The sequence below is a fragment of the Carlito syrichta genome, unplaced genomic scaffold, assembly GCF_000164805.1.
Source record: "Carlito syrichta isolate Samal-C Ts95f unplaced genomic scaffold, Tarsius_syrichta-2.0.1 Scaffold297640, whole genome shotgun sequence".
Lineage (NCBI taxonomy): Eukaryota > Metazoa > Chordata > Mammalia > Primates > Tarsiidae > Carlito > Carlito syrichta.
The window spans coordinates 11,001-29,327 of NW_007241736.1; the positions used below are offsets into that span (position 1 = coordinate 11,001).

The 18,327-nt window shown below is 37.8% G+C and overlaps 1 protein-coding gene across 1 annotated transcript in view; it reads right to left on the reverse strand.

The window, feature by feature from the left end:
• Window positions 1-10,177: 10,177 nt before the first annotated feature.
• LOC103256906 (disintegrin and metalloproteinase domain-containing protein 28-like) overlaps window positions 10,178-18,327 on the reverse strand; it is a gene marked incomplete at its 3' end in the record, with an annotated part of 64,270 nt that continues 56,120 nt past the window's right edge. Inside the window, exons 15-18 of the mRNA XM_008054677.1 lie at window positions 16,362-16,464; window positions 13,766-13,925; window positions 10,588-10,668; window positions 10,178-10,260 (exon numbers count right to left, since the gene is read on the reverse strand). Of these exons, the coding sequence (XP_008052868.1) occupies window positions 10,178-10,260; window positions 10,588-10,668; window positions 13,766-13,925; window positions 16,362-16,464 (427 nt within the window). The remainder of the gene's footprint in view (window positions 10,261-10,587; window positions 10,669-13,765; window positions 13,926-16,361; window positions 16,465-18,327) is intronic.

The window sequence follows — 18,327 nt, forward strand, 5'->3', positions numbered from 1 at the left end:
AAAAAAAAAAAAAAAAAAAATTTAGTACTAGATAACACCACTGCTTGTATCAAAGAGTTCTTTTGGCTAGGCCTGACTAGTAGCCCTCTTACAAGACAGGTAAAGGTTTAAATGCTGAATATTCTGTGGGACAGGTGAAATACTAGGTATACTCTGTGGCACAATAGTGTGATACCTGATCACTCTCACCTAATTGTTCACACTTTACAACTAAGACCGTAATCTAGTAACTTATAGAGCGTTTTAAACAAATGTGCCTGTTGATAATTAGAAATAAGTAGGAACAGATCATCTCACATCTGTGTGGTCTATTACTCTAAAAGGGTTTTGATCCAGATCATTTTGAAGGCATTTTTGGAAAGAACTGGAGCAGAGGGAAGCTTCAGGGAGGGCTGGGAACACTCAGCTTGAAAGAAGCTATCAGGGTTCCAGGGACGCTGGCATCACTGTTTATGGCTTTATTCATTTATTTTTTTAGAATTCTCCTTTGTGGAATGCATCACACGGGTGCTCAAAGGCAAAATTTGGGGTTTTCAAGGAACACAAACATGAAAATGGGTAATACTCAATCTGTACCCTCAGAGACACACCATCGGGATAGATTTAAAGAATTGGAGCAAATTAGAATTATGCGGTTTAAAATGAAAAAAGTTAGTGCATTATTGTAATCAAATTTGGACTCAATACGAGTTAGCAGATAATGAGGTTTGGAAAAGAAACAGAACTCTGTGCTTTAATACCATCTGGCAATTAAATTTATTTTGTAGGCATGAAGAGAAATGGCCTAAAGTTCCATATGTAGAGGCATTTTTAAAATTTATCTCACTACTTTGCAAAGAAGATTATATCCTATGGGATATTGAATAACCAACTTGAGAGACTTGACTTGGAACTACAAATACCAAACGCCGAATTGCAGAAAACTTTTCAAGTTCTTAGCAACCAAGATATTAAGGAAAAAAGAGAAAGACTCCAGGATGAGTACCAGTAAGACAAAAAGCAGGCTATCCTATTGGCAGTTGCCACTAGTGGCAAAACTCTAGCCACCCAACAGAGACCCCGTAGGAAGAGACCTGCTAAGGGGGATGGCATTTGTTGCTATGGATATGGACATTCTGGGCACTTGAAATGCAATTGTCCTCAATGGCCTAAGGTCCCAAGACCTTGTCCAACATGTGAACTAGAAGGCCACTGGAAGAGCCAGTACAGTTTCTCCCGAAGGGGAGGGGAAACACTTAGCTCGGTAATGATGGCCACTTACAGAAGGGGCCTAAGGATCATGGCCTGGCCCAGCACTCTGTTTGTCATCACTCCAGAGAATCTTTGGGTCTGTATGGGTGTGTCTGGAATCCAGATTAATTTCTTGATGAATACTGAGGGTGTTTTTAGCCCTCATGCTCATACTGAACTTCTTTCTCCTGACACCTGCTCCTTATTGGGAGTTGAGGGTGTTTCAAGAGTTAGACGTCTCACCTAAACTCTAATCAGAAGTTACTAAAAGGATAATTCAAATTATGAATGCAAAAGGTTATCTATGAAAAAGGTAAAAAGAAAGAAACCAAAAAGCAAAGGAAAGATGTAAAAAGGTTGTTGATGTAAAAGTATGTTTTTGGTAAGAAAAACAGGCAAAAGGAAAAAGAATAATTTAGTCTAGGAAAAGATCTTGTATGGTAAATATCTGTCCTATAATGGAGTGAATAGTTATCTGAAAGAAGGAAAGTATAGGACAAAAATAGAAGGTCCAAGCATGTCAAAAAATGATATGAGCATGTCAGAGATGGTATGTGGAAGGTTTGCAGAAAGAAATGTGTGGAAGGAATTCTTATGAACAATCTAGCTTCCAAAAAAAAAATAGTTGTATCTGTGAATTTATCATTAATATTAATCACTGAATTTAGGGCAAAATGCCATTATATTAAAGTAAAAGAATTTTTAAAAAACACTAATACGTCAATCCATAGTAAGTAACCACAATGTTAAAAATCAATAAAATAGAATACTTTCATTTTGTCTGAGTCTATTGGACTATGGATTAAATATTATTACTGCTAAATGCTTTAAAATATAAAGCTTTGCTTCTGTAATACTTTTTATACTTGTCAGCAAACTTATATATTTAAATTCAACTGTTTTATGTCATATTAGTCACATATACAGTCAAGTTAGTTAAAATCTAAAAGGTGTTATTCAGTGTAAATTGCTAAAAACTTTAAAATCTTCTGGAACTCCTATTAAAAACTTGTGTGTTCATGAGTATTGCTAATCCAATATGACTGCTACTGAAACAAGGGTCAATTGCATAAACTGACTTAATAAAAAACAAATAATTTTATAACTTCTTTGCTTAAAATATTACCAATTATTTTTGCTATCCTTTTCAGAGTCAAAAGAAAAATCTTTTTCTTGGAGCAATTTACAGGTCTTTTTTTTAACAAATAAGTTTGGTTGTTCGCATAAGTCCAATAAGGATTTGTTTTCTTTTGTAATACTGCTTATTTTACCAAGGCTCTAAGTAAAATAATATTTCAAACCAGACTGCTTAAGAGAATTAAGATTAAAGTTTAAGTTAATTTGAGATTCCTTATAGGAAAAAGTTCCAACAAAGCTGATTTTAAAAGGCTCTATATGGCAATCTCGTTAAACTTTATGTGCAAATAAGACATATTAAGTCTACATAAGTAAACTGATCCTACTATAAGTTGTCTTTTAAAAAATGGAAACTGAAAAATTATGTTTCAAAAGAAACTGGTACACTTGTTTTTAATTATCTTGGGTTTTTTTGTTTTGTTTTTTAGTTTTATCATTTTCCACAATTTAATTACATCATGAAGTCTTTTCTGGGTGTAAGTCTCCAAACATTTTCGGGTTTCTCTTCAAATTTTATATAAGATTCACTTGAGAGCCTGGTTCAAATTACAGTCCAGAAATCTGTCAGGCTGCCACTACAGTCCAGAAATGCATTAAAAATTCTAAAAGTTCATACTTATAATAAAGTCACAGAAATTAAGTAATGCTTGTAACCACAGGCCTTTTAGCTTTTGTACAAAAGGTAATCAGCCACTGTCTAAATTTTCAAAATGTATACCTGACTTCATTTAATTGTTCTACTTCCTGAAGACAGAGGGGTTTCCTTCAGTTATTCCTTTTATTAAGCATATTGTAAATGATTATAATTCGGTTAAATTTTAGTCTATGTCTCTTTACTGTCTGGTTAAATTTGTTTCTTCCAGAATCCAGCAATTTCATGTCCACACAATGGTCATGAAATGATTCTAGCTGGTGCCTGCAAAAAATGTCACTGCTGAAACAGATCTGAACACTTAGGTCAGACAAGGAGAGATTTTCAGTCTCTGGCTAGGCAGGACTACACACACTGCCAGCTCTGAAGAAACTGCAGAAAATGGGAACTTCACCCCTCAGCACCTCATATGATTATGGGATTGAAAATCTCTAAAGGAGGAATAATTGAGGCAGGGTAGCTAGCACAGGTTATATGGGTAGATGAATTTTCCATAGGAAGGTTTTGGGAGGCATTCAGACCTTTTAAAAATTACATTTTATTGTTAAATCAGGTGGCAGCCTCTTCCACCCCTTGGAATCCAAAGAAAACTCCATCAGATGGTAAGACTAGGACAATCCAACCTTTCAGTTCATAGTTTAGCACAATAATCACTAGGAATCTTTCGGAGACACAAGTAAACTGAACACAGGTATTTGGTATTGCATTGCTCAGGGTCTAAGTCAGTTCCTGAAGTGAGATTAATTTAAGTCCCTTTGAAATTGTTTGTGGTAGGCCTTTTTCTTATACTTCTAAAGGAAGTGGGGCCACAGACATAGGTGCTCATAAGAAAATATGCTGTCCATGTGGGACAAATTTTAACCATGGTTCATAAGCTTGCTTCCCCTAGGAACTACCTGGACCATGGAGAACCCAGACATCCCTTCCACCCAGGAGCAAGTGGTGCTAAAAGATTGGAGAGAGAAAGGACCCAACCAACAGCTGTGAGAAAAGAGGAAGGGACCCTATGATAGCCTGCTCATCACTTATCTACTGCATTAAAAGCCCGTGGGCATCAAGCCTTGGATACACCATTCCCAAGTGAAAAAGTATACACCTGAACGGAGAGACCCTATTCCCAGACCAGAGCCACAGACTCAGTGGAGAGTAGGGACAGCAGGAACAGTATAGGACTTAAAGCTGCAATTTAAGCAAACAAAATGATTCTTACTATTATTATTCTGTCACCCTATGTTATAACTACCAGTAGAAATGTGTATTAATTTATTTATTCTTCTATAGGCTATATAGTAAATTTTGAATGCATGTGCTTGTTTCTTAATTTAATTTTTTTTTATTTTAAAGATGTGGGGTACATTTCGGGGTTAGATATACAAATGTTCATTATGCAAGTATCCTTGTTGATGAAATGTGCCCCCTCCCCTGGCAGTTTCCCACTATTGTCAATCCCACTCACTGCTCCTCTGCCCAATCCCACTACTGCCAATTCCTTTCTTATAGTATTATGATCATTGTTCAAGGTCCACTTATGAGTGAGAACATGTACTCAATTCTTTGTTTCTGTGATAGATCATTCAGTATTATAGACTCTAAAGCCATCCAAGTTGCTACGGAGTTCATAATTTTGTCCTTCTTTATGGTTGTGTAATATTCCATCGTGTATATGTTTTTTATCCAGTCCTCTTTTGATGGGCAGCACAGTTGGTTCCACGTTTTTACTATTGTGAACAATGCTGCCATAAACACGTGTGTGCAGGTATCTTTTTCATAGAGTGATTTGAGTTCCTCTGGGTATATTCCCAGAAGGGGATTGTGGCGTCATGTAGAAGGTCGATTTTTAGATATTTTAGGAATTGCCACACTGTTTTCCACAGAGGCTGTACTAGTTTACACTCCCACCAACAGTGTAGAAGTGTTCCCTTTCCCCCACATCCTCTCCAGCATCTGCTGTTTTTTGAATTTTTGATGATGATGACCATCCTGACTGGAGTTAGGTGGTATCTCAGTTTGCTTTTATGACTAGTGAGGCTGAGCATTTTTTCATGTATCTGTTGGCTGCTTGTATGTCTTCTTTTGAGAAGTGTCTATTCATATCTTTTGCCAACTTTGTAAGGGGCTGTTTGTTCCTTTTTCCTTTTGGCATGTTTGAGTTCCTTGTAGATCCTAGATGTTAGGTCTTTGTGAGATATACAATTAGCAAATATTTTTCCAAGTCTGTGGGCTGTCTCCCTGCTCTCTTATGGTTTCTTTGGCTTTGCAAAAGATTTTCAGTTTGATGAAGTCCCCTTGTCTATCTCTTGGAATGGGCACTTGGGGTTTTGATCAGGAATTGGTTGCTAGTTCTAATTTCTATAAGAGTATGTCCTGCGTTTTCCAAGGTTCTTATAGTTTGAGGTTTTACATTTAGGTCTTTAATCCATTTAGAGTTGATTTTTGTGTATGGTGATATGTAGGGGTCTTGTTTTAATCTTCTACATGTGGTCAGCCGGTTTTACCAGCACCACTTACTGAATAGGTTCTCCTCTCCCCAGTAGTTGAAGGTGGAGGCTTTGTCGAAGATGTGTTGATTGGGAAATTGAGATAGACTTCTGGAATCTCTATCCTGTTCATTGGTCCATATGCCTGTTCTTGTACCAATACCAGGATGTTTTGATTACTGTAGCCTTATAAAAAAATTTAAAGTCTGTGAGTGTGACATCTTCCACTTTTTTTTTTTTGGCTGAAAATTATTTTGGCTATTCATGGTCATTTATGTTTCCATATGAATTCCTGTATTGTCATTTCCAGGTCTGAGAAGAATGATGCTGGTAATTTAGTAGGTATTGCGTTAAATCTGTAGATTGTCTTGGGTAAGATGGACATCTTAACAATGTTGATTCTTCTAATCCATGAGCATGGAATATTTTTCTACTTGTTTGTGTCATCTTTGATTTCTTTGAGCAGGGTTTTATAGTTTTCATTGCAAAGATCTTTCAGGAGTATCCAAATAGGCCACTTCACTGCTTAGGAAGATGCCAAGGCATTTACATTTTTTGTGGCTATTGTGAATGGGATTGTGCTTTTTATTTGGTTTCTGTCTGTTTATTTTTGGTGTATAGTAATGCAACTGTCTTTTGCACATTTATTTTATACTCTGAGACTTTGCCAAAGTCCTTTATCAGTGCAAGGGGATTTTTGACAGATTCTCTCAGATATTTAGGGTATAAAATCATGTTGTCTGCAAAGAGGGATAACTTAACTTCCTCTTTTCCTATTTGGATACCTTTGATTTTTTTTCTTGTCTGATTGCTCTAGCTAGGACTTCCAATGCTATGTTGAACAAGAGGGGCGAGAGTGGGCATCTTTGTCTTGTTCTGGTTTTCAGGGGAAATGGTTCCAATTTCTGTCTGTTCCGCAGTATGTTGGCTGTGGGTTTCTTGTACATGGCTCTTACTATTTTGAGGTATGTTCCATCTATGCCTAGATGTCCGAGGGTTTTTATCAAGAAGGGATGTTGGATTTTATTGAAAGCTTTTTCCTTATCTAATGATAGAATCATGTGATTTTTGTTTTTACACCTATTTGTGTATTTGATTATGTTTATGGTCTTGTGGACGTTGAACCAGTCCTGAAACCTGGGAATGAAGCCTACTTAGTTATGGTGGATGATTTTTGAGATGTATTGTTAGATATAGTTTGCTAGAATCTTGAGAATTTTAGCATTTATTTTCATCAAGGATATTGGCCTGTAGTTCTCTTTCTTTGTTGGATCTTTGCCTGGTTTGGGTATCAATGTGACTTTAGCTTCATATAATGATTTGGTGAAAGCTCCATCTTTCTCGGTTGCCTGGAATACTTTCAGTAGGATTGGTATCAATTCCTCCTTGTACATTTTGTAGAATTATGCTGGAGGCCAGGTGAGGTGGCTCAAGCCTGTAATCCCAGCACTTTGAGAGGCCAAGGTGAGAGGATTGCCTGAGTCTAGGGATTCGAGACCAGCCTGGGCAACTTGGTGAGACCTCGTCTCTACAATAAATAAAAAAATTAGCCAGACATGGTGGCATGTACCTGTAGTTCCAGCTACTTAGAAAGATGAGGCAGAAGGATCACCTGAGCCCAGCAGGTTGAGGTTGTGGTGGCTGTGAGCATGCCACTGCACTCCAACCTGGATGACAGAGTGAGACTCCCGCTAAAAAAACAAAACCAAAAATAATAGAATTCTGCTGAGAAGCCATCTGGTCCAGGGCTTTTTTGTGGGTAGTTTTCTTATGACATAGTCAAATTTCTGTGTTATTGGTCTATTTAGGGTCTTGATTTCTTCTCGTTTCAACTGGGGGAGGTTGTGTGATGTCAGAAAGTCCTCCATTTCATTTAGGTTTTCAAGTTTGTTTTCATACAACTGTATATAGTAATCTCTGAGACCCTCAAGAGTGGCAGACCATCCTGCACACTGGGGGCTCCAATCTCAGGGCAGTGGTGGGTTGCAGTCACCTCCAGAGGAGAGCCCCGGGTGCATAAACCCAAGTCTTCCCTCAGATGGGCTTTCACTTACCTACCAGCACACAGCCACTCTCGCAGACAGTCTTTATGGGCACTTGCTTTTGAGGAGACCCTCATGCTCTGACCAGTTCTGTCACCATCTTGCTCTGCTTGTTTCTTTTTTTTTTTTTTGAGTTGGAGTCTCACTCTGTCACCCAGACTGGAGTGTAGGGCCGCTTCTGGCCACCGCAGCCTCAACCTGCTGGGCTCCAGCGTTCCTTCCGCCTCATCCTTCCAAGTAGCTGGAACTACAGGTGCGCCTACCATGCCCGGCTCATTTTTGATTTATTGTAGAGATGAGGTCTCACCAAGTTGCCCAGCCGGGTCTCGAACCTTCGAGCTCAGGCAATCCACTCACCTCAGTCTCCCAAAGCACTGGGATTACAGGCTGAGCCACCGAGCCCGGTTCTGCTTATTTCTTTATGGTGTTGTTCAAAGTGTTTCTTTATTCACTGTTCTTTGTAAACTGTCCATAATAATGAAACACTTTTTTTTAAAGCAAAAATGCATCATATTTTACTAGGTAGTTCATTGCACTTCATGAGAAGTTGCATAATGTCTAAAATGTGTATTTCGATGGATCCTGTTCCTATGCTAGTACATTCAATTATTCAAATTATTGAGTTTGTGGGCAACTTCTAGTCTCAGGAGCCCGGGGTTTCCCTGGTAGGTCTCATCCCTCCAGGGGACTGACTAGAAGCAGAGTTCTAGAGCATCTTTCTAACCAGTGAAGTGAAAGAGCTTTACAACAAAAACTACAAAACACTGCTCAAAGAAATCAAAGTTGACACAAACAATGTGCAAGAATCAACATTGTTAAAATGTCCATCCTATCAAGACACTCTATAGATTCAATGCAATCCCCATTAAATTACCAATATCATTCTTCTTAGACCTGGAAATGACAATATAGAAATTCATATGGAAACATAAACGACCACAAAAAGCAAAACAACTCTTAGCAAAAGAAACAAAGAAGGAAATATCATACTTCTGGACTTTAAAATTTTTTATAAGGCTATAAAACAGCCAGATTATTGGTACAAGAACAGCCTCATAGACCAGTGGAACAGGATAGAGATTCTGGAAACAAAACCTCAATCTCTCCACCAATACATCTTTGGCAAAGCCTCCATCAACAATGACTGGGGAGATCAAAGAAATTGTGATTTTAAAAATCCAATCGAATCCAACCTGCTATGCATTCTATGATAAAGAATATTAGCAGAAATATTTAGCAACAAATAAGTTCTCATAAATGCAACTAAGAGAGCCTAATGTAGACACATTCTTCCCGAAAGAAGAAATTACTCATGGAGGTGACTTAACCAATCAATAGATACATCAAAATAAAGAATTCAAGAAGAGAAAAGTCATAGTTTAAAATGATTTTCAGTGATCATTAAAATTATTAGTGTTTTCTAATTAAAGTAATTATGTTCTTGATTCTACCCTCCTCCTACCCAAATATATGGAAAATACATGTGTGTGGATAATAATTCATACAGACCTAGAAAAAAATAACAATTTGTTAAATCTCCAGAAAGATAGAAAGTTAAGGGATTTATGTAAACAGAAATAGCAAACTATAGCATAAACATCAGAAATAAATTCTGTTATTTCTTGAAAAGCCTAACAAGAAATCTATACTTGGGACAGAGAGTTCATTCTGGTCCATTCCATCATCTGTATACAGCACAAGATTGGTTTATGCTCCTAAAGCATTGGTTTATGCCCCTACAACAAAGCCCCAAGCATTGTTCTCAGTTCCTGCAATGAGGGGGAATGTAGAAACAGGAGAAGCAGGACAGAGGCTTACTCTCCTTAACCATATCAGACAGAGGGGAGAGTCAAAGAGAGAGTAATGAGAAAAAGTAGCTCTCTCAGGAGGAAATACAGTGAGAAGCTTCCTCCTCACAGTAAACCATTCCTCACTATGGCAGTTGTTAGTGGGCAACCCCACTCTGGCTCCTTCCCAACCCGATGTCCTGTAGGGAGACCTGCTTACCCACAGATAGAGCCCTCAGCCAGATTTCTTATTAGGAAGGGTATGGGTAACACAAGCACACAAAATATATGTTACAAGCACACAGGCCACACAAGTAATATAAGCACAAAAAGTAAACAAAGATGCAAATAAAACCTATGTGAAGCAATCCAAGTCAGCCTAATTCCTCATTCAAATAAGGGTTACATTTTCTGAAGAAAAACAGCACAATGAAATGCAAGTACCATGGTGAAAAAGCAGAACAATCCAACTCAAAAGAAACAGAGATAATTAGAATAGAACCTACAAAAATAATATATGTTCTTAAAGAGTTTTATTAGGATATTATATCTATCCATCAAGTTGAGGCAGCTATGAACATAGAACAATCATAAAGTAAAAGACTTTGAGAAGTTAAAAATCACCTTACAAACATAAAATTTGATTGTAGAGTAAAAACAACCATGTGGAAAATATGATTAAAGAGTTATAAAGTTGTTAAAGAGACTTTGGGAATTAATAGTGTGGGTTTAATATCTATTGAACAGAAGTTTCAAGAAGAGACAAAAGAGACAATGAAAAAACTTTCCATAATGCAATCTAAGGGCTTGAATGAGGAGAGCATTTTTCTCAGGCTAGATGTGTAATGTTACCTACGGAAGACCACTGAGAAATCATCACAGTTGGGAGGGGCCCATCCTTCTTTACATTGACACTGGAGCTCATGGTCACACACCTAGAGGAGCAATAATCCTTGTTAGTTCCCGCACTAGACTGACCACAAAATCTATAGCCCTGTTTATCCATAGCACAGACCATTCTGAAATAGGAATAACCCCTGATCTCCAGGTCTTCATCTATTTACATAAGATACGAATGAATCATAGGAATTTCATTAGTAGGTTGTTGGAAGAAATTTTCGTTGAACCGTGCTACTGAGGGGTTGAACAAATGTAATTATTCTAATCACTTAATGCTGAAAACGGTACTTGAGCTTCATCATGTCTGACCCAAAATTGCACAAAACACAGTAAGCTTGGGGAAATATATTTTCAAAACTTACAGCATGTCCTTTGCACTTAGATGAGCAGTTGGCTGATTTGTAGGCGCTCTCAATATCCACACATTCTGCATTAATGCAAACCTGAAAGAAAGTGATGTGAAAAATACGACATTGATGTTAATACTCAATAGTTTCAGCTCTGTCAACAGTTGACTCCTTGGGATTTAGTCTTATACTGTTAGTCACTATTATTGCTATCAAATTTACCTCTTCAATAGGAAAACTAGAGCATTTTTTTGAAAAAGGAAGATGGAATCTGACAATTTTTGTAATAAAATATTTAGAAAGCCCTCTTTAAAGAAGACTTCCTCCCTTTACCTCATTCCTCATAGGTCACTCCCTTAATCCACACCTTCAGTCTAACACGTAAGACTGACTTGAACTAAGCATTGTGTCTTACATCAGGTGCCCGTTACAAATACAAATATTATGGAAAATATATGCTGATATCACATGACATGCAGTATTTTTAAAATGATCATTTATGTAAAAAATACATTACCTTACTGTTTTTCCTTTTATCATTTTGACTATCAGTTATTGAGTACCTACCAGTTTGGGAGCACTAACATTTAAGTTTAACACTCTAGTGCTAACCACATAATAGGCATGTGTTATATATTATTGAAGAAATGACTGCAAGCATGCGTAAATTAATGCCACATGAATTACTTTGAAAGCTGTGCTCCACCTTACTTTTCCTACAGCAGCTCTGCTTTGTTTTGTGAGTTTGGGCTTCCACATGGGATTTTGTGTAAATAAGATGTTTCATTCCTAAAAGCGGGTGTGAAAATTTCAGCATTAAATCCAGATTTACTGAGGCTTTGGTTCTGTTTCTTTTGAGTTGGATTGTTCTGCTTTTTCACCATGGCACCTGCATTTCATTGTGTTGTTTTTCTTCAGAAAATGTAACCCTTATTTGAATGAGGCATTAGGCTGACTTGGAGTGCTTCACATAGGTTTTATTTGCATCTTTGTTTACTTTTTGTGCTTCAAATTGTTTAACATGTATGGAGAATTGTGTTGCTTGCCAGAGACATCTGACTTTATTAATATATTGGATGCTCATGAGCTACATGGAATGACTGAGGCGTTTCCTAGTTCCAGGTGTGAACTTTAATGACTGTAGGTCAAATGTGGTAATTCTGTTTTATTTTGTTAGGTATTGGTTTAGGAGTAAGTGGATGATAAAATTCTGGGTAATAGAAAAGGAAGTCATGTCTGCTGGAAAGATGTTTCTAAGGAAAATGTATTTACTCTTAAGAAAAGATGCATGAGAAAAACCTTTCATTTTCTGCCTCTGCTGTTAATATCTGGAATTTGGGCAGCAATCTTGGACCATCAGTGTGGCCACCAGAATGGTCATGCCAGCATGCTGAAGAGAGCGGGAACTAGAGATACAAGGAACCAAAGCGCTTGATGATAGCGTTGTACCACTGAATTAACCAGGCCATATTCCTCTACCTTTGGACATATGGTTATGTGAATTAATGAACATCCTAACTGTTTAAGTCAATTTTAGCATAGTTTTGGTTTTTTTCCTCTGTAACCTAAAGCATCCTAACTGATACAGCACATAAACTGGCTGTAATTATAGTGTGGCAGATGCCTTAAGAAAATAAATATTTTAAAATCAAAAGCAAATTACATATCTTTGATAATGGATAAGGGGATGATAATTTGTAATTGAGAAGTAAAAAGGGAAACTGAGGGACTGGCAGGAATAATGCTACACAAAAAATGTCAAATAAAGCAGTAGAGGCCATGAAATTGCATCCTCTCTGGATATAGATGAGAAAGTGTAGGTACACGTGAAGAGGCTAACAGATGCTGTTTAAAGGCGTGGCATGTTATTATCACTCATGGGAGGGGTTAAAGATGCACAGTCCTCATTATCATGAAAGTGCAGGTAAGGAAGGGTGCAGCAGAAGGGTAAGGGAAATGGACTCTTGTTCATGGTATTCCCTTAGTTAAAACAACCCCAAAATGTTGATAAAGTCTATCTAAGCATTTATGTATAAAAATATTCAAAGTACTCTATGTCTCAGAAGCAACTGGAAATTGAGAGATGAGTAATAATAATGAGATGATCTTAATGCTTGGGGACCTAGGAACACCTGAATTCTGCCACAGTCCAAGAGTTCCTCGGCCTTTAAGGCCCAAGTACTACAAAACTCATGCTTGGTCATGTGAGAATGTCTTAATGTCTTTAAGACCATCAACACTCAAAAACATAAAACAATTAGTATCTGAAATATGGGAAGTCCAATTAAGGACCTTGCCTACTTTATGGGTCTTGCCCCTGATGCTGGTGTCTATTTCAGAAAACACTGGGGAAAGAAAGAAGGTAAATCAGCAATGTTTATAAACTTTTCTAAATGTCTGTTTTCAGCTCCATGATGGGTTCAGAGGCCATGTCAATCTCATTTACTTTTTTATATTTGCTTTCCAAAACTTCCTAGAGCATTCTCTACACTGAACCACAAATATTATTTTGGTTCATCAGTGAATAAACTTACATCCAAGTTACTAAAACAGTACAAATAAATAAGATAAAATTTTTAGAATCGGCTTCCTCACAATGAAAAGTCAAGGAAGCTCTTGGATCACATAGATATCTCAATGAAATAAATAGGATCACCCTAATCTCCTTGGAAAATAAAACTCCTAATTATCAAAGGTCATTAGCGCTGGTTAAGCAGAACTTGAGGCTGAGATTTTGAGTTCATTATATTGTTAATGAATATACGAATCTGTTCATTGAAGTCCAGTATTGCATACATACACTGGTACTTTCCGTGGTTTCCAGACTTAGTCTACAAAGTAAAACATACATTATTATGTTTTATTAGCAAGACAATATCATATTCTTCTTGAAATCATGTCTATGGGAGTCAATCATTTTCAATTTTCACCATCATGCTTGAGAATGTTAATGACTATACTTATTCTTGCTATTTAAGAAGTTCTCCACCATTCTCATTTCTTAAACCGTTCAATGTCCCAAATTCAAATCTTTTTCCATTGTATTAAGGTATGATGAACTCCCAAATGGAGAAACAAAGCAAGTAGTGAATAACTGAGAAACCAAACAAAAAATCAAAAACAAAAACCAAAGTAAAGCCAAGCAAAACAAACAATAAAACCATTTTGAGTGAAAGCCACAATTTCAAATTACCTTGTTATTTCCACACTTAGTACCATTGGCCACCATGTCTATTGCTATACTTCTGTCTTCAGGATCAAACACTTTACATTTCTGGAAAGTTACTATCCATCCGTTCCGGTGCAAGTTATCGGACCCACCTAGACAGAACAGCTTTCCACACATGGTATCACTGAGGAAAAAGTCAAAATTGATTGCGGAATTCAAATTGTAGTTTTATGTAAATGCAAATCAGTTCTATAGCAATCAATATTTCAGTAATGGTTGGTTTTGGTAGCAAAGAATTCTAATTGTATTTTATACTTTTTTCCCCCATTCCTCATTAATAAGACCCTTGAATGTTAGTAAAATACATTGTTAATAAAGGAAACAGATTCCTGTACAACTATCTTTTTGCAGATTGTCTAAGTTCTTGCCCATGGGAAAGAGAATATTAAGCACAAATTCTGGAAGGAAGCCCTAAATGAGGGAGTATCTTCTATTCCTCTATACTTTCTCCCTTTTGCTGACTGGAATGTAATAGCTGGAGTGAAGAAGCCCCATTATAGACCGAGAACCATCTGACCAAGATCAGAGGTATGGCGGAACTGGAAGATAAAAAAGAATAGATTTCTTAAATCACGGAAAGTGCCTGGTATGTTAGTTTCTATCTTGTTCAGCTAAAGTTATTTATTCTTGTGACTTGCAGCAGAATAATTCTCACAGATAAAACTCAACTACCCACTCTAGTTGTGTCAGTTCAAAGCTGGGCATCCCTTGACATTCCAGGGCACCAAGTGGAGTTATTAAAGAGCTGTCTCTGTGTCTGCAGATTAAATTGCTCAGCACTCGTGAAAGCCATTCATGTACTGCCAATGGGAATAAAATCAAAGTCAATAATACTGAAGTCATCTGCTTTATGCAGAATTCAAAGGAGGGCTGTGAGGAATTATTCTAAAATGAGGAGATCCGATTTTTCTGATGTCTCTGATAGCTACTGAAAATCTGTTTGAGGAGTGGGGAAAGGTATGCATTCTCTTCACACTTGAAAGCATGTTTTCTTGAACCATTTAGGCAGAGCTATATGAGGATGGCCCTGGGCACAGGGAATTTCAGGCTCCACTACCACCAATTGACCATTAAGAAATGACTAGGCCAGGAGTGGTGACTCAAGCCTGTAATCCCAGCACTTTGGGAGGCCGAGGCGAGAGGATTGCCTGAGCCCATGGGTTTGAGACCAGCCTGGGCAACATGGTGAGACCTTGTCTCTACAATAAATTTTTAAAAAGTAGCTGGAACTGGTAGTCCGCGCCTGTAGTTCTGGCTGCTTGGAAGGCTCAGGTGGAAGGATCGCCGGAGCCCAGCAGATTGATGCTGGGGTGGCTGTGAGCATGCCACTGCACTCCAGCCTGGGCAACCGAGTGAGACTTCAACTCAAAAAAAAAAAGTGACTAGCAGGGCAGTCTATGGGAGTGAATGAGATGCTTGAGCTTCTAGTTGCAGAAATCATCTGATGCCCATGCAAAGAGTTATATAGGACAATGATACATGCACACGCTGCAGAGGAAAGGTAGAACAACTCTACTCTTTTCCTACTCACCTTCTACATATTGCCATTCTCCTGGCCTCCACAATATTATCTTTCACATATTTTTTTCCTATGAATCTACCTCGATTTTCAATAAAGGAGAGATCATAGCATATGATTATCTCAAAAGAGATAACCCTATATCCAAAGCGTGGTTTGTTTTGGTTATATCTGGCATCCAGCAAAATTAGTGTTTGGTAGAAAAGTTTGGGGAAATACTGATCTTTTTCAACCTCTTGCTATAAACTATCTTGTATGTGTAAAATTCTGAGCAGGTACAGACTATAATTTGAATTTTAAAAGTCATCTTAAATTGTAGAATTTTTTAAAATTTTTATTTCATCTTGTGTGATACTCTATAATTTGTTCCCAGGATAGCAATACTAATAATAACAAACTCTTTAGATAATTGTCAATATTTTCTCTTATTGTAATTTTTTATCATGTAATTTATGACAAGTATAAATGAAACTATATGAGCATTGTACTAATTAATACTCTAGATAAATATTTCTATTCCTAGGCTTATAATGAAAAACACTACATTGGAAAAACATCTAAAGTGTACTGGAAAATGGCTGGACAAATTTCCAACCAGGTTCATTCTTTGTTGCATGTTTCAGCACACACATTCATTCTACTTAACAATGGCTGTACTTGATGCCATCTAAAGCATTCACCACAAAGAACTTGAAAAAAAGAGATCATTTTGAGCCAGGGTTGGTGGCTCATGGCTGTAAATCCCAGGACTTTGGGAGGCTGAAGCAAGAGTATTGCCTGAGCCCAGGGGGTTTTGAGACCAGTCTGGACAACTTGGAGAGACATCACCTCTACAATAAAGAGAATATTTTGTATTTGTCTTTTTAAACTTAGCTCCTAACACACAATATGGCACACAGTAGTCACTCAATATATGTTTGTCAAATGAATGATGTCCAAATTTGTTTTCCCTTTAATTGAATAAACCATAATGTGTGGCTGGAAGTATACCATTGCCCTCGTCTGAGGAACAGGAAATGTTCAAGCAACAAGGCCACTTACTTTGCTTTACAAGGAATGTATGTGTCATCCACTTTCTGACAGTACCCATACCTTGACCCGCCTTCGTTCCTGCTGAAACATGACTCATCTGCAACACTGGCTCCTAGGACCAGGCACGGTCAGCAGGGACATATTTGGGAAGAAAAAGAGATAAGAAATTCAGTGGTGCAAAGGATTTAGCATGAAAAATACTGTTTTAGCATAATTCCATGGGCCACTCTCAGAAATATAGGCTGCAGTAATTTGATATCAAAGGAGCTGGTGAGGATGCAGAGAAAAAGGAACGCTTCTACACTGCTGGTAGAAATGCAAACTAGTGCGACCTCTTTGGAAGACAGTGTGGTGATTTCTGAAAGAACTAGAAATTGACCTTCCATATGACCCAGCAATTCCCCTATTGGGAATAGACCCGGAGGAACTCAAGTCATTTTACCGAAAAGATACCTGCACACGCATGTTTGTTGCAGCTCTATACACAACAGAAAAACATGGAACCAACCATACTGCCCATTGAAGCTGGACTGGATGAAAAGTATGGTACATATACACATCCATAAAGAAGGGCAAACATATGGACTTTGCAGCAACTTGGATAGATTTAGAGTCGATCACACTCAGTGATCTATCACAGAAACAAGATCAGAGTACCATATATTCTCACTTATAAGCAGACCTTGAACAATAATCATATTACTGTAAGAAAGGGATTGGCAGTATTGGGGAAACTGCCGGTGGGGGGGATGGGATTGACAGTTGAGGGAAACTGCTAGGGGAGGGAGGCGCACGCCTCATCAACGAGGGTACCTGCGTAATCAATGTTTGTATACCTAACCCTGAATTGCACCCCACATCTTTAAAATTAAAAGATTAAAAAATTAGAAAAAATTTTTAAAAGGAGCTGGCTGGAATTTAAATATTCTGTTATTTGATATTGACTATCTAAAAGTTTTGAAACATCTGCAAGATTTAGTGAAGGTTAAACCTATATCTGAATATAAAGACTTAGCTAGAAGAGCTGCAGTCATTGTTAATAGCCCACAGTCAGATATTTGAATGCTATCTTGTATGTATGTACAACTATGACAGATACAACTCTGCTTAGTGAAACTTCTACTATGTTCCAGGCACAGAGGTAAGAAGCACATGTTGCATTTATCCTGTACTCTTCTCAGATCTCCATCAGATGGGCAGCAAAATAAAGAGTTCAGGCTTTAAACTAGACTGAGTATCTGTGTGAATACTTCCTCCACTATGTAAGTGTTCCAAGAACCCATCGACATCAGTGTACCAGCTAGTGTTGTTGTGAGAAGCTGCATTCAGCTTCAGTGAATTATTTTTGGAGATTCTTTCAATGCATTTGCCCATTTTATGATGGGTGATTTAGACAGCACGGCTCTGAGTGTGCAGCAGTTTTTGACCAAAACCAACATACTTATACTCATGTGCTTAAACTTCAGTCACCTTCAACGTCCTCTCCATTTGATGTAAGACATCTACCGAGATACTTTTTCCACTGCTCAAAATAGTTTTTGAACTTGTTGCTTTTGATGCCTTTTAGTGTTTTCTGCCATTTTTGTTTCACCTCTTCCTCATCGGCAAAATGTTTCCCTTGAGGAATTTTTTCATCAGGGAAACAAACAAAAATGTCGATGGGGGCAAGACTGGTGAACAGGGAGAGTGGGGCACGGGGGTCGTGTCGTTTTGGGTCAAAAACTGCTGACCACTCAGCGTGGTGTGGGCAAGTGCACTTGTGAATCACCCATCAGGAAATGGGCAAACATGTTGAAAGAATCTCCAAAAAAATTCACTAAGGAAGAACACAGTCTCCTATAATAAGGTTAGTTGGTATACTGATGTCAATGGGTTCCTAGAACGTTTACCTAGTGGGGGAATGCCTGTATTACAAGGGGCCCAATCTTTTTTTTTTGTTTTTGAGTTGGAGTCTCACTCTGTCACCCAGACTGGA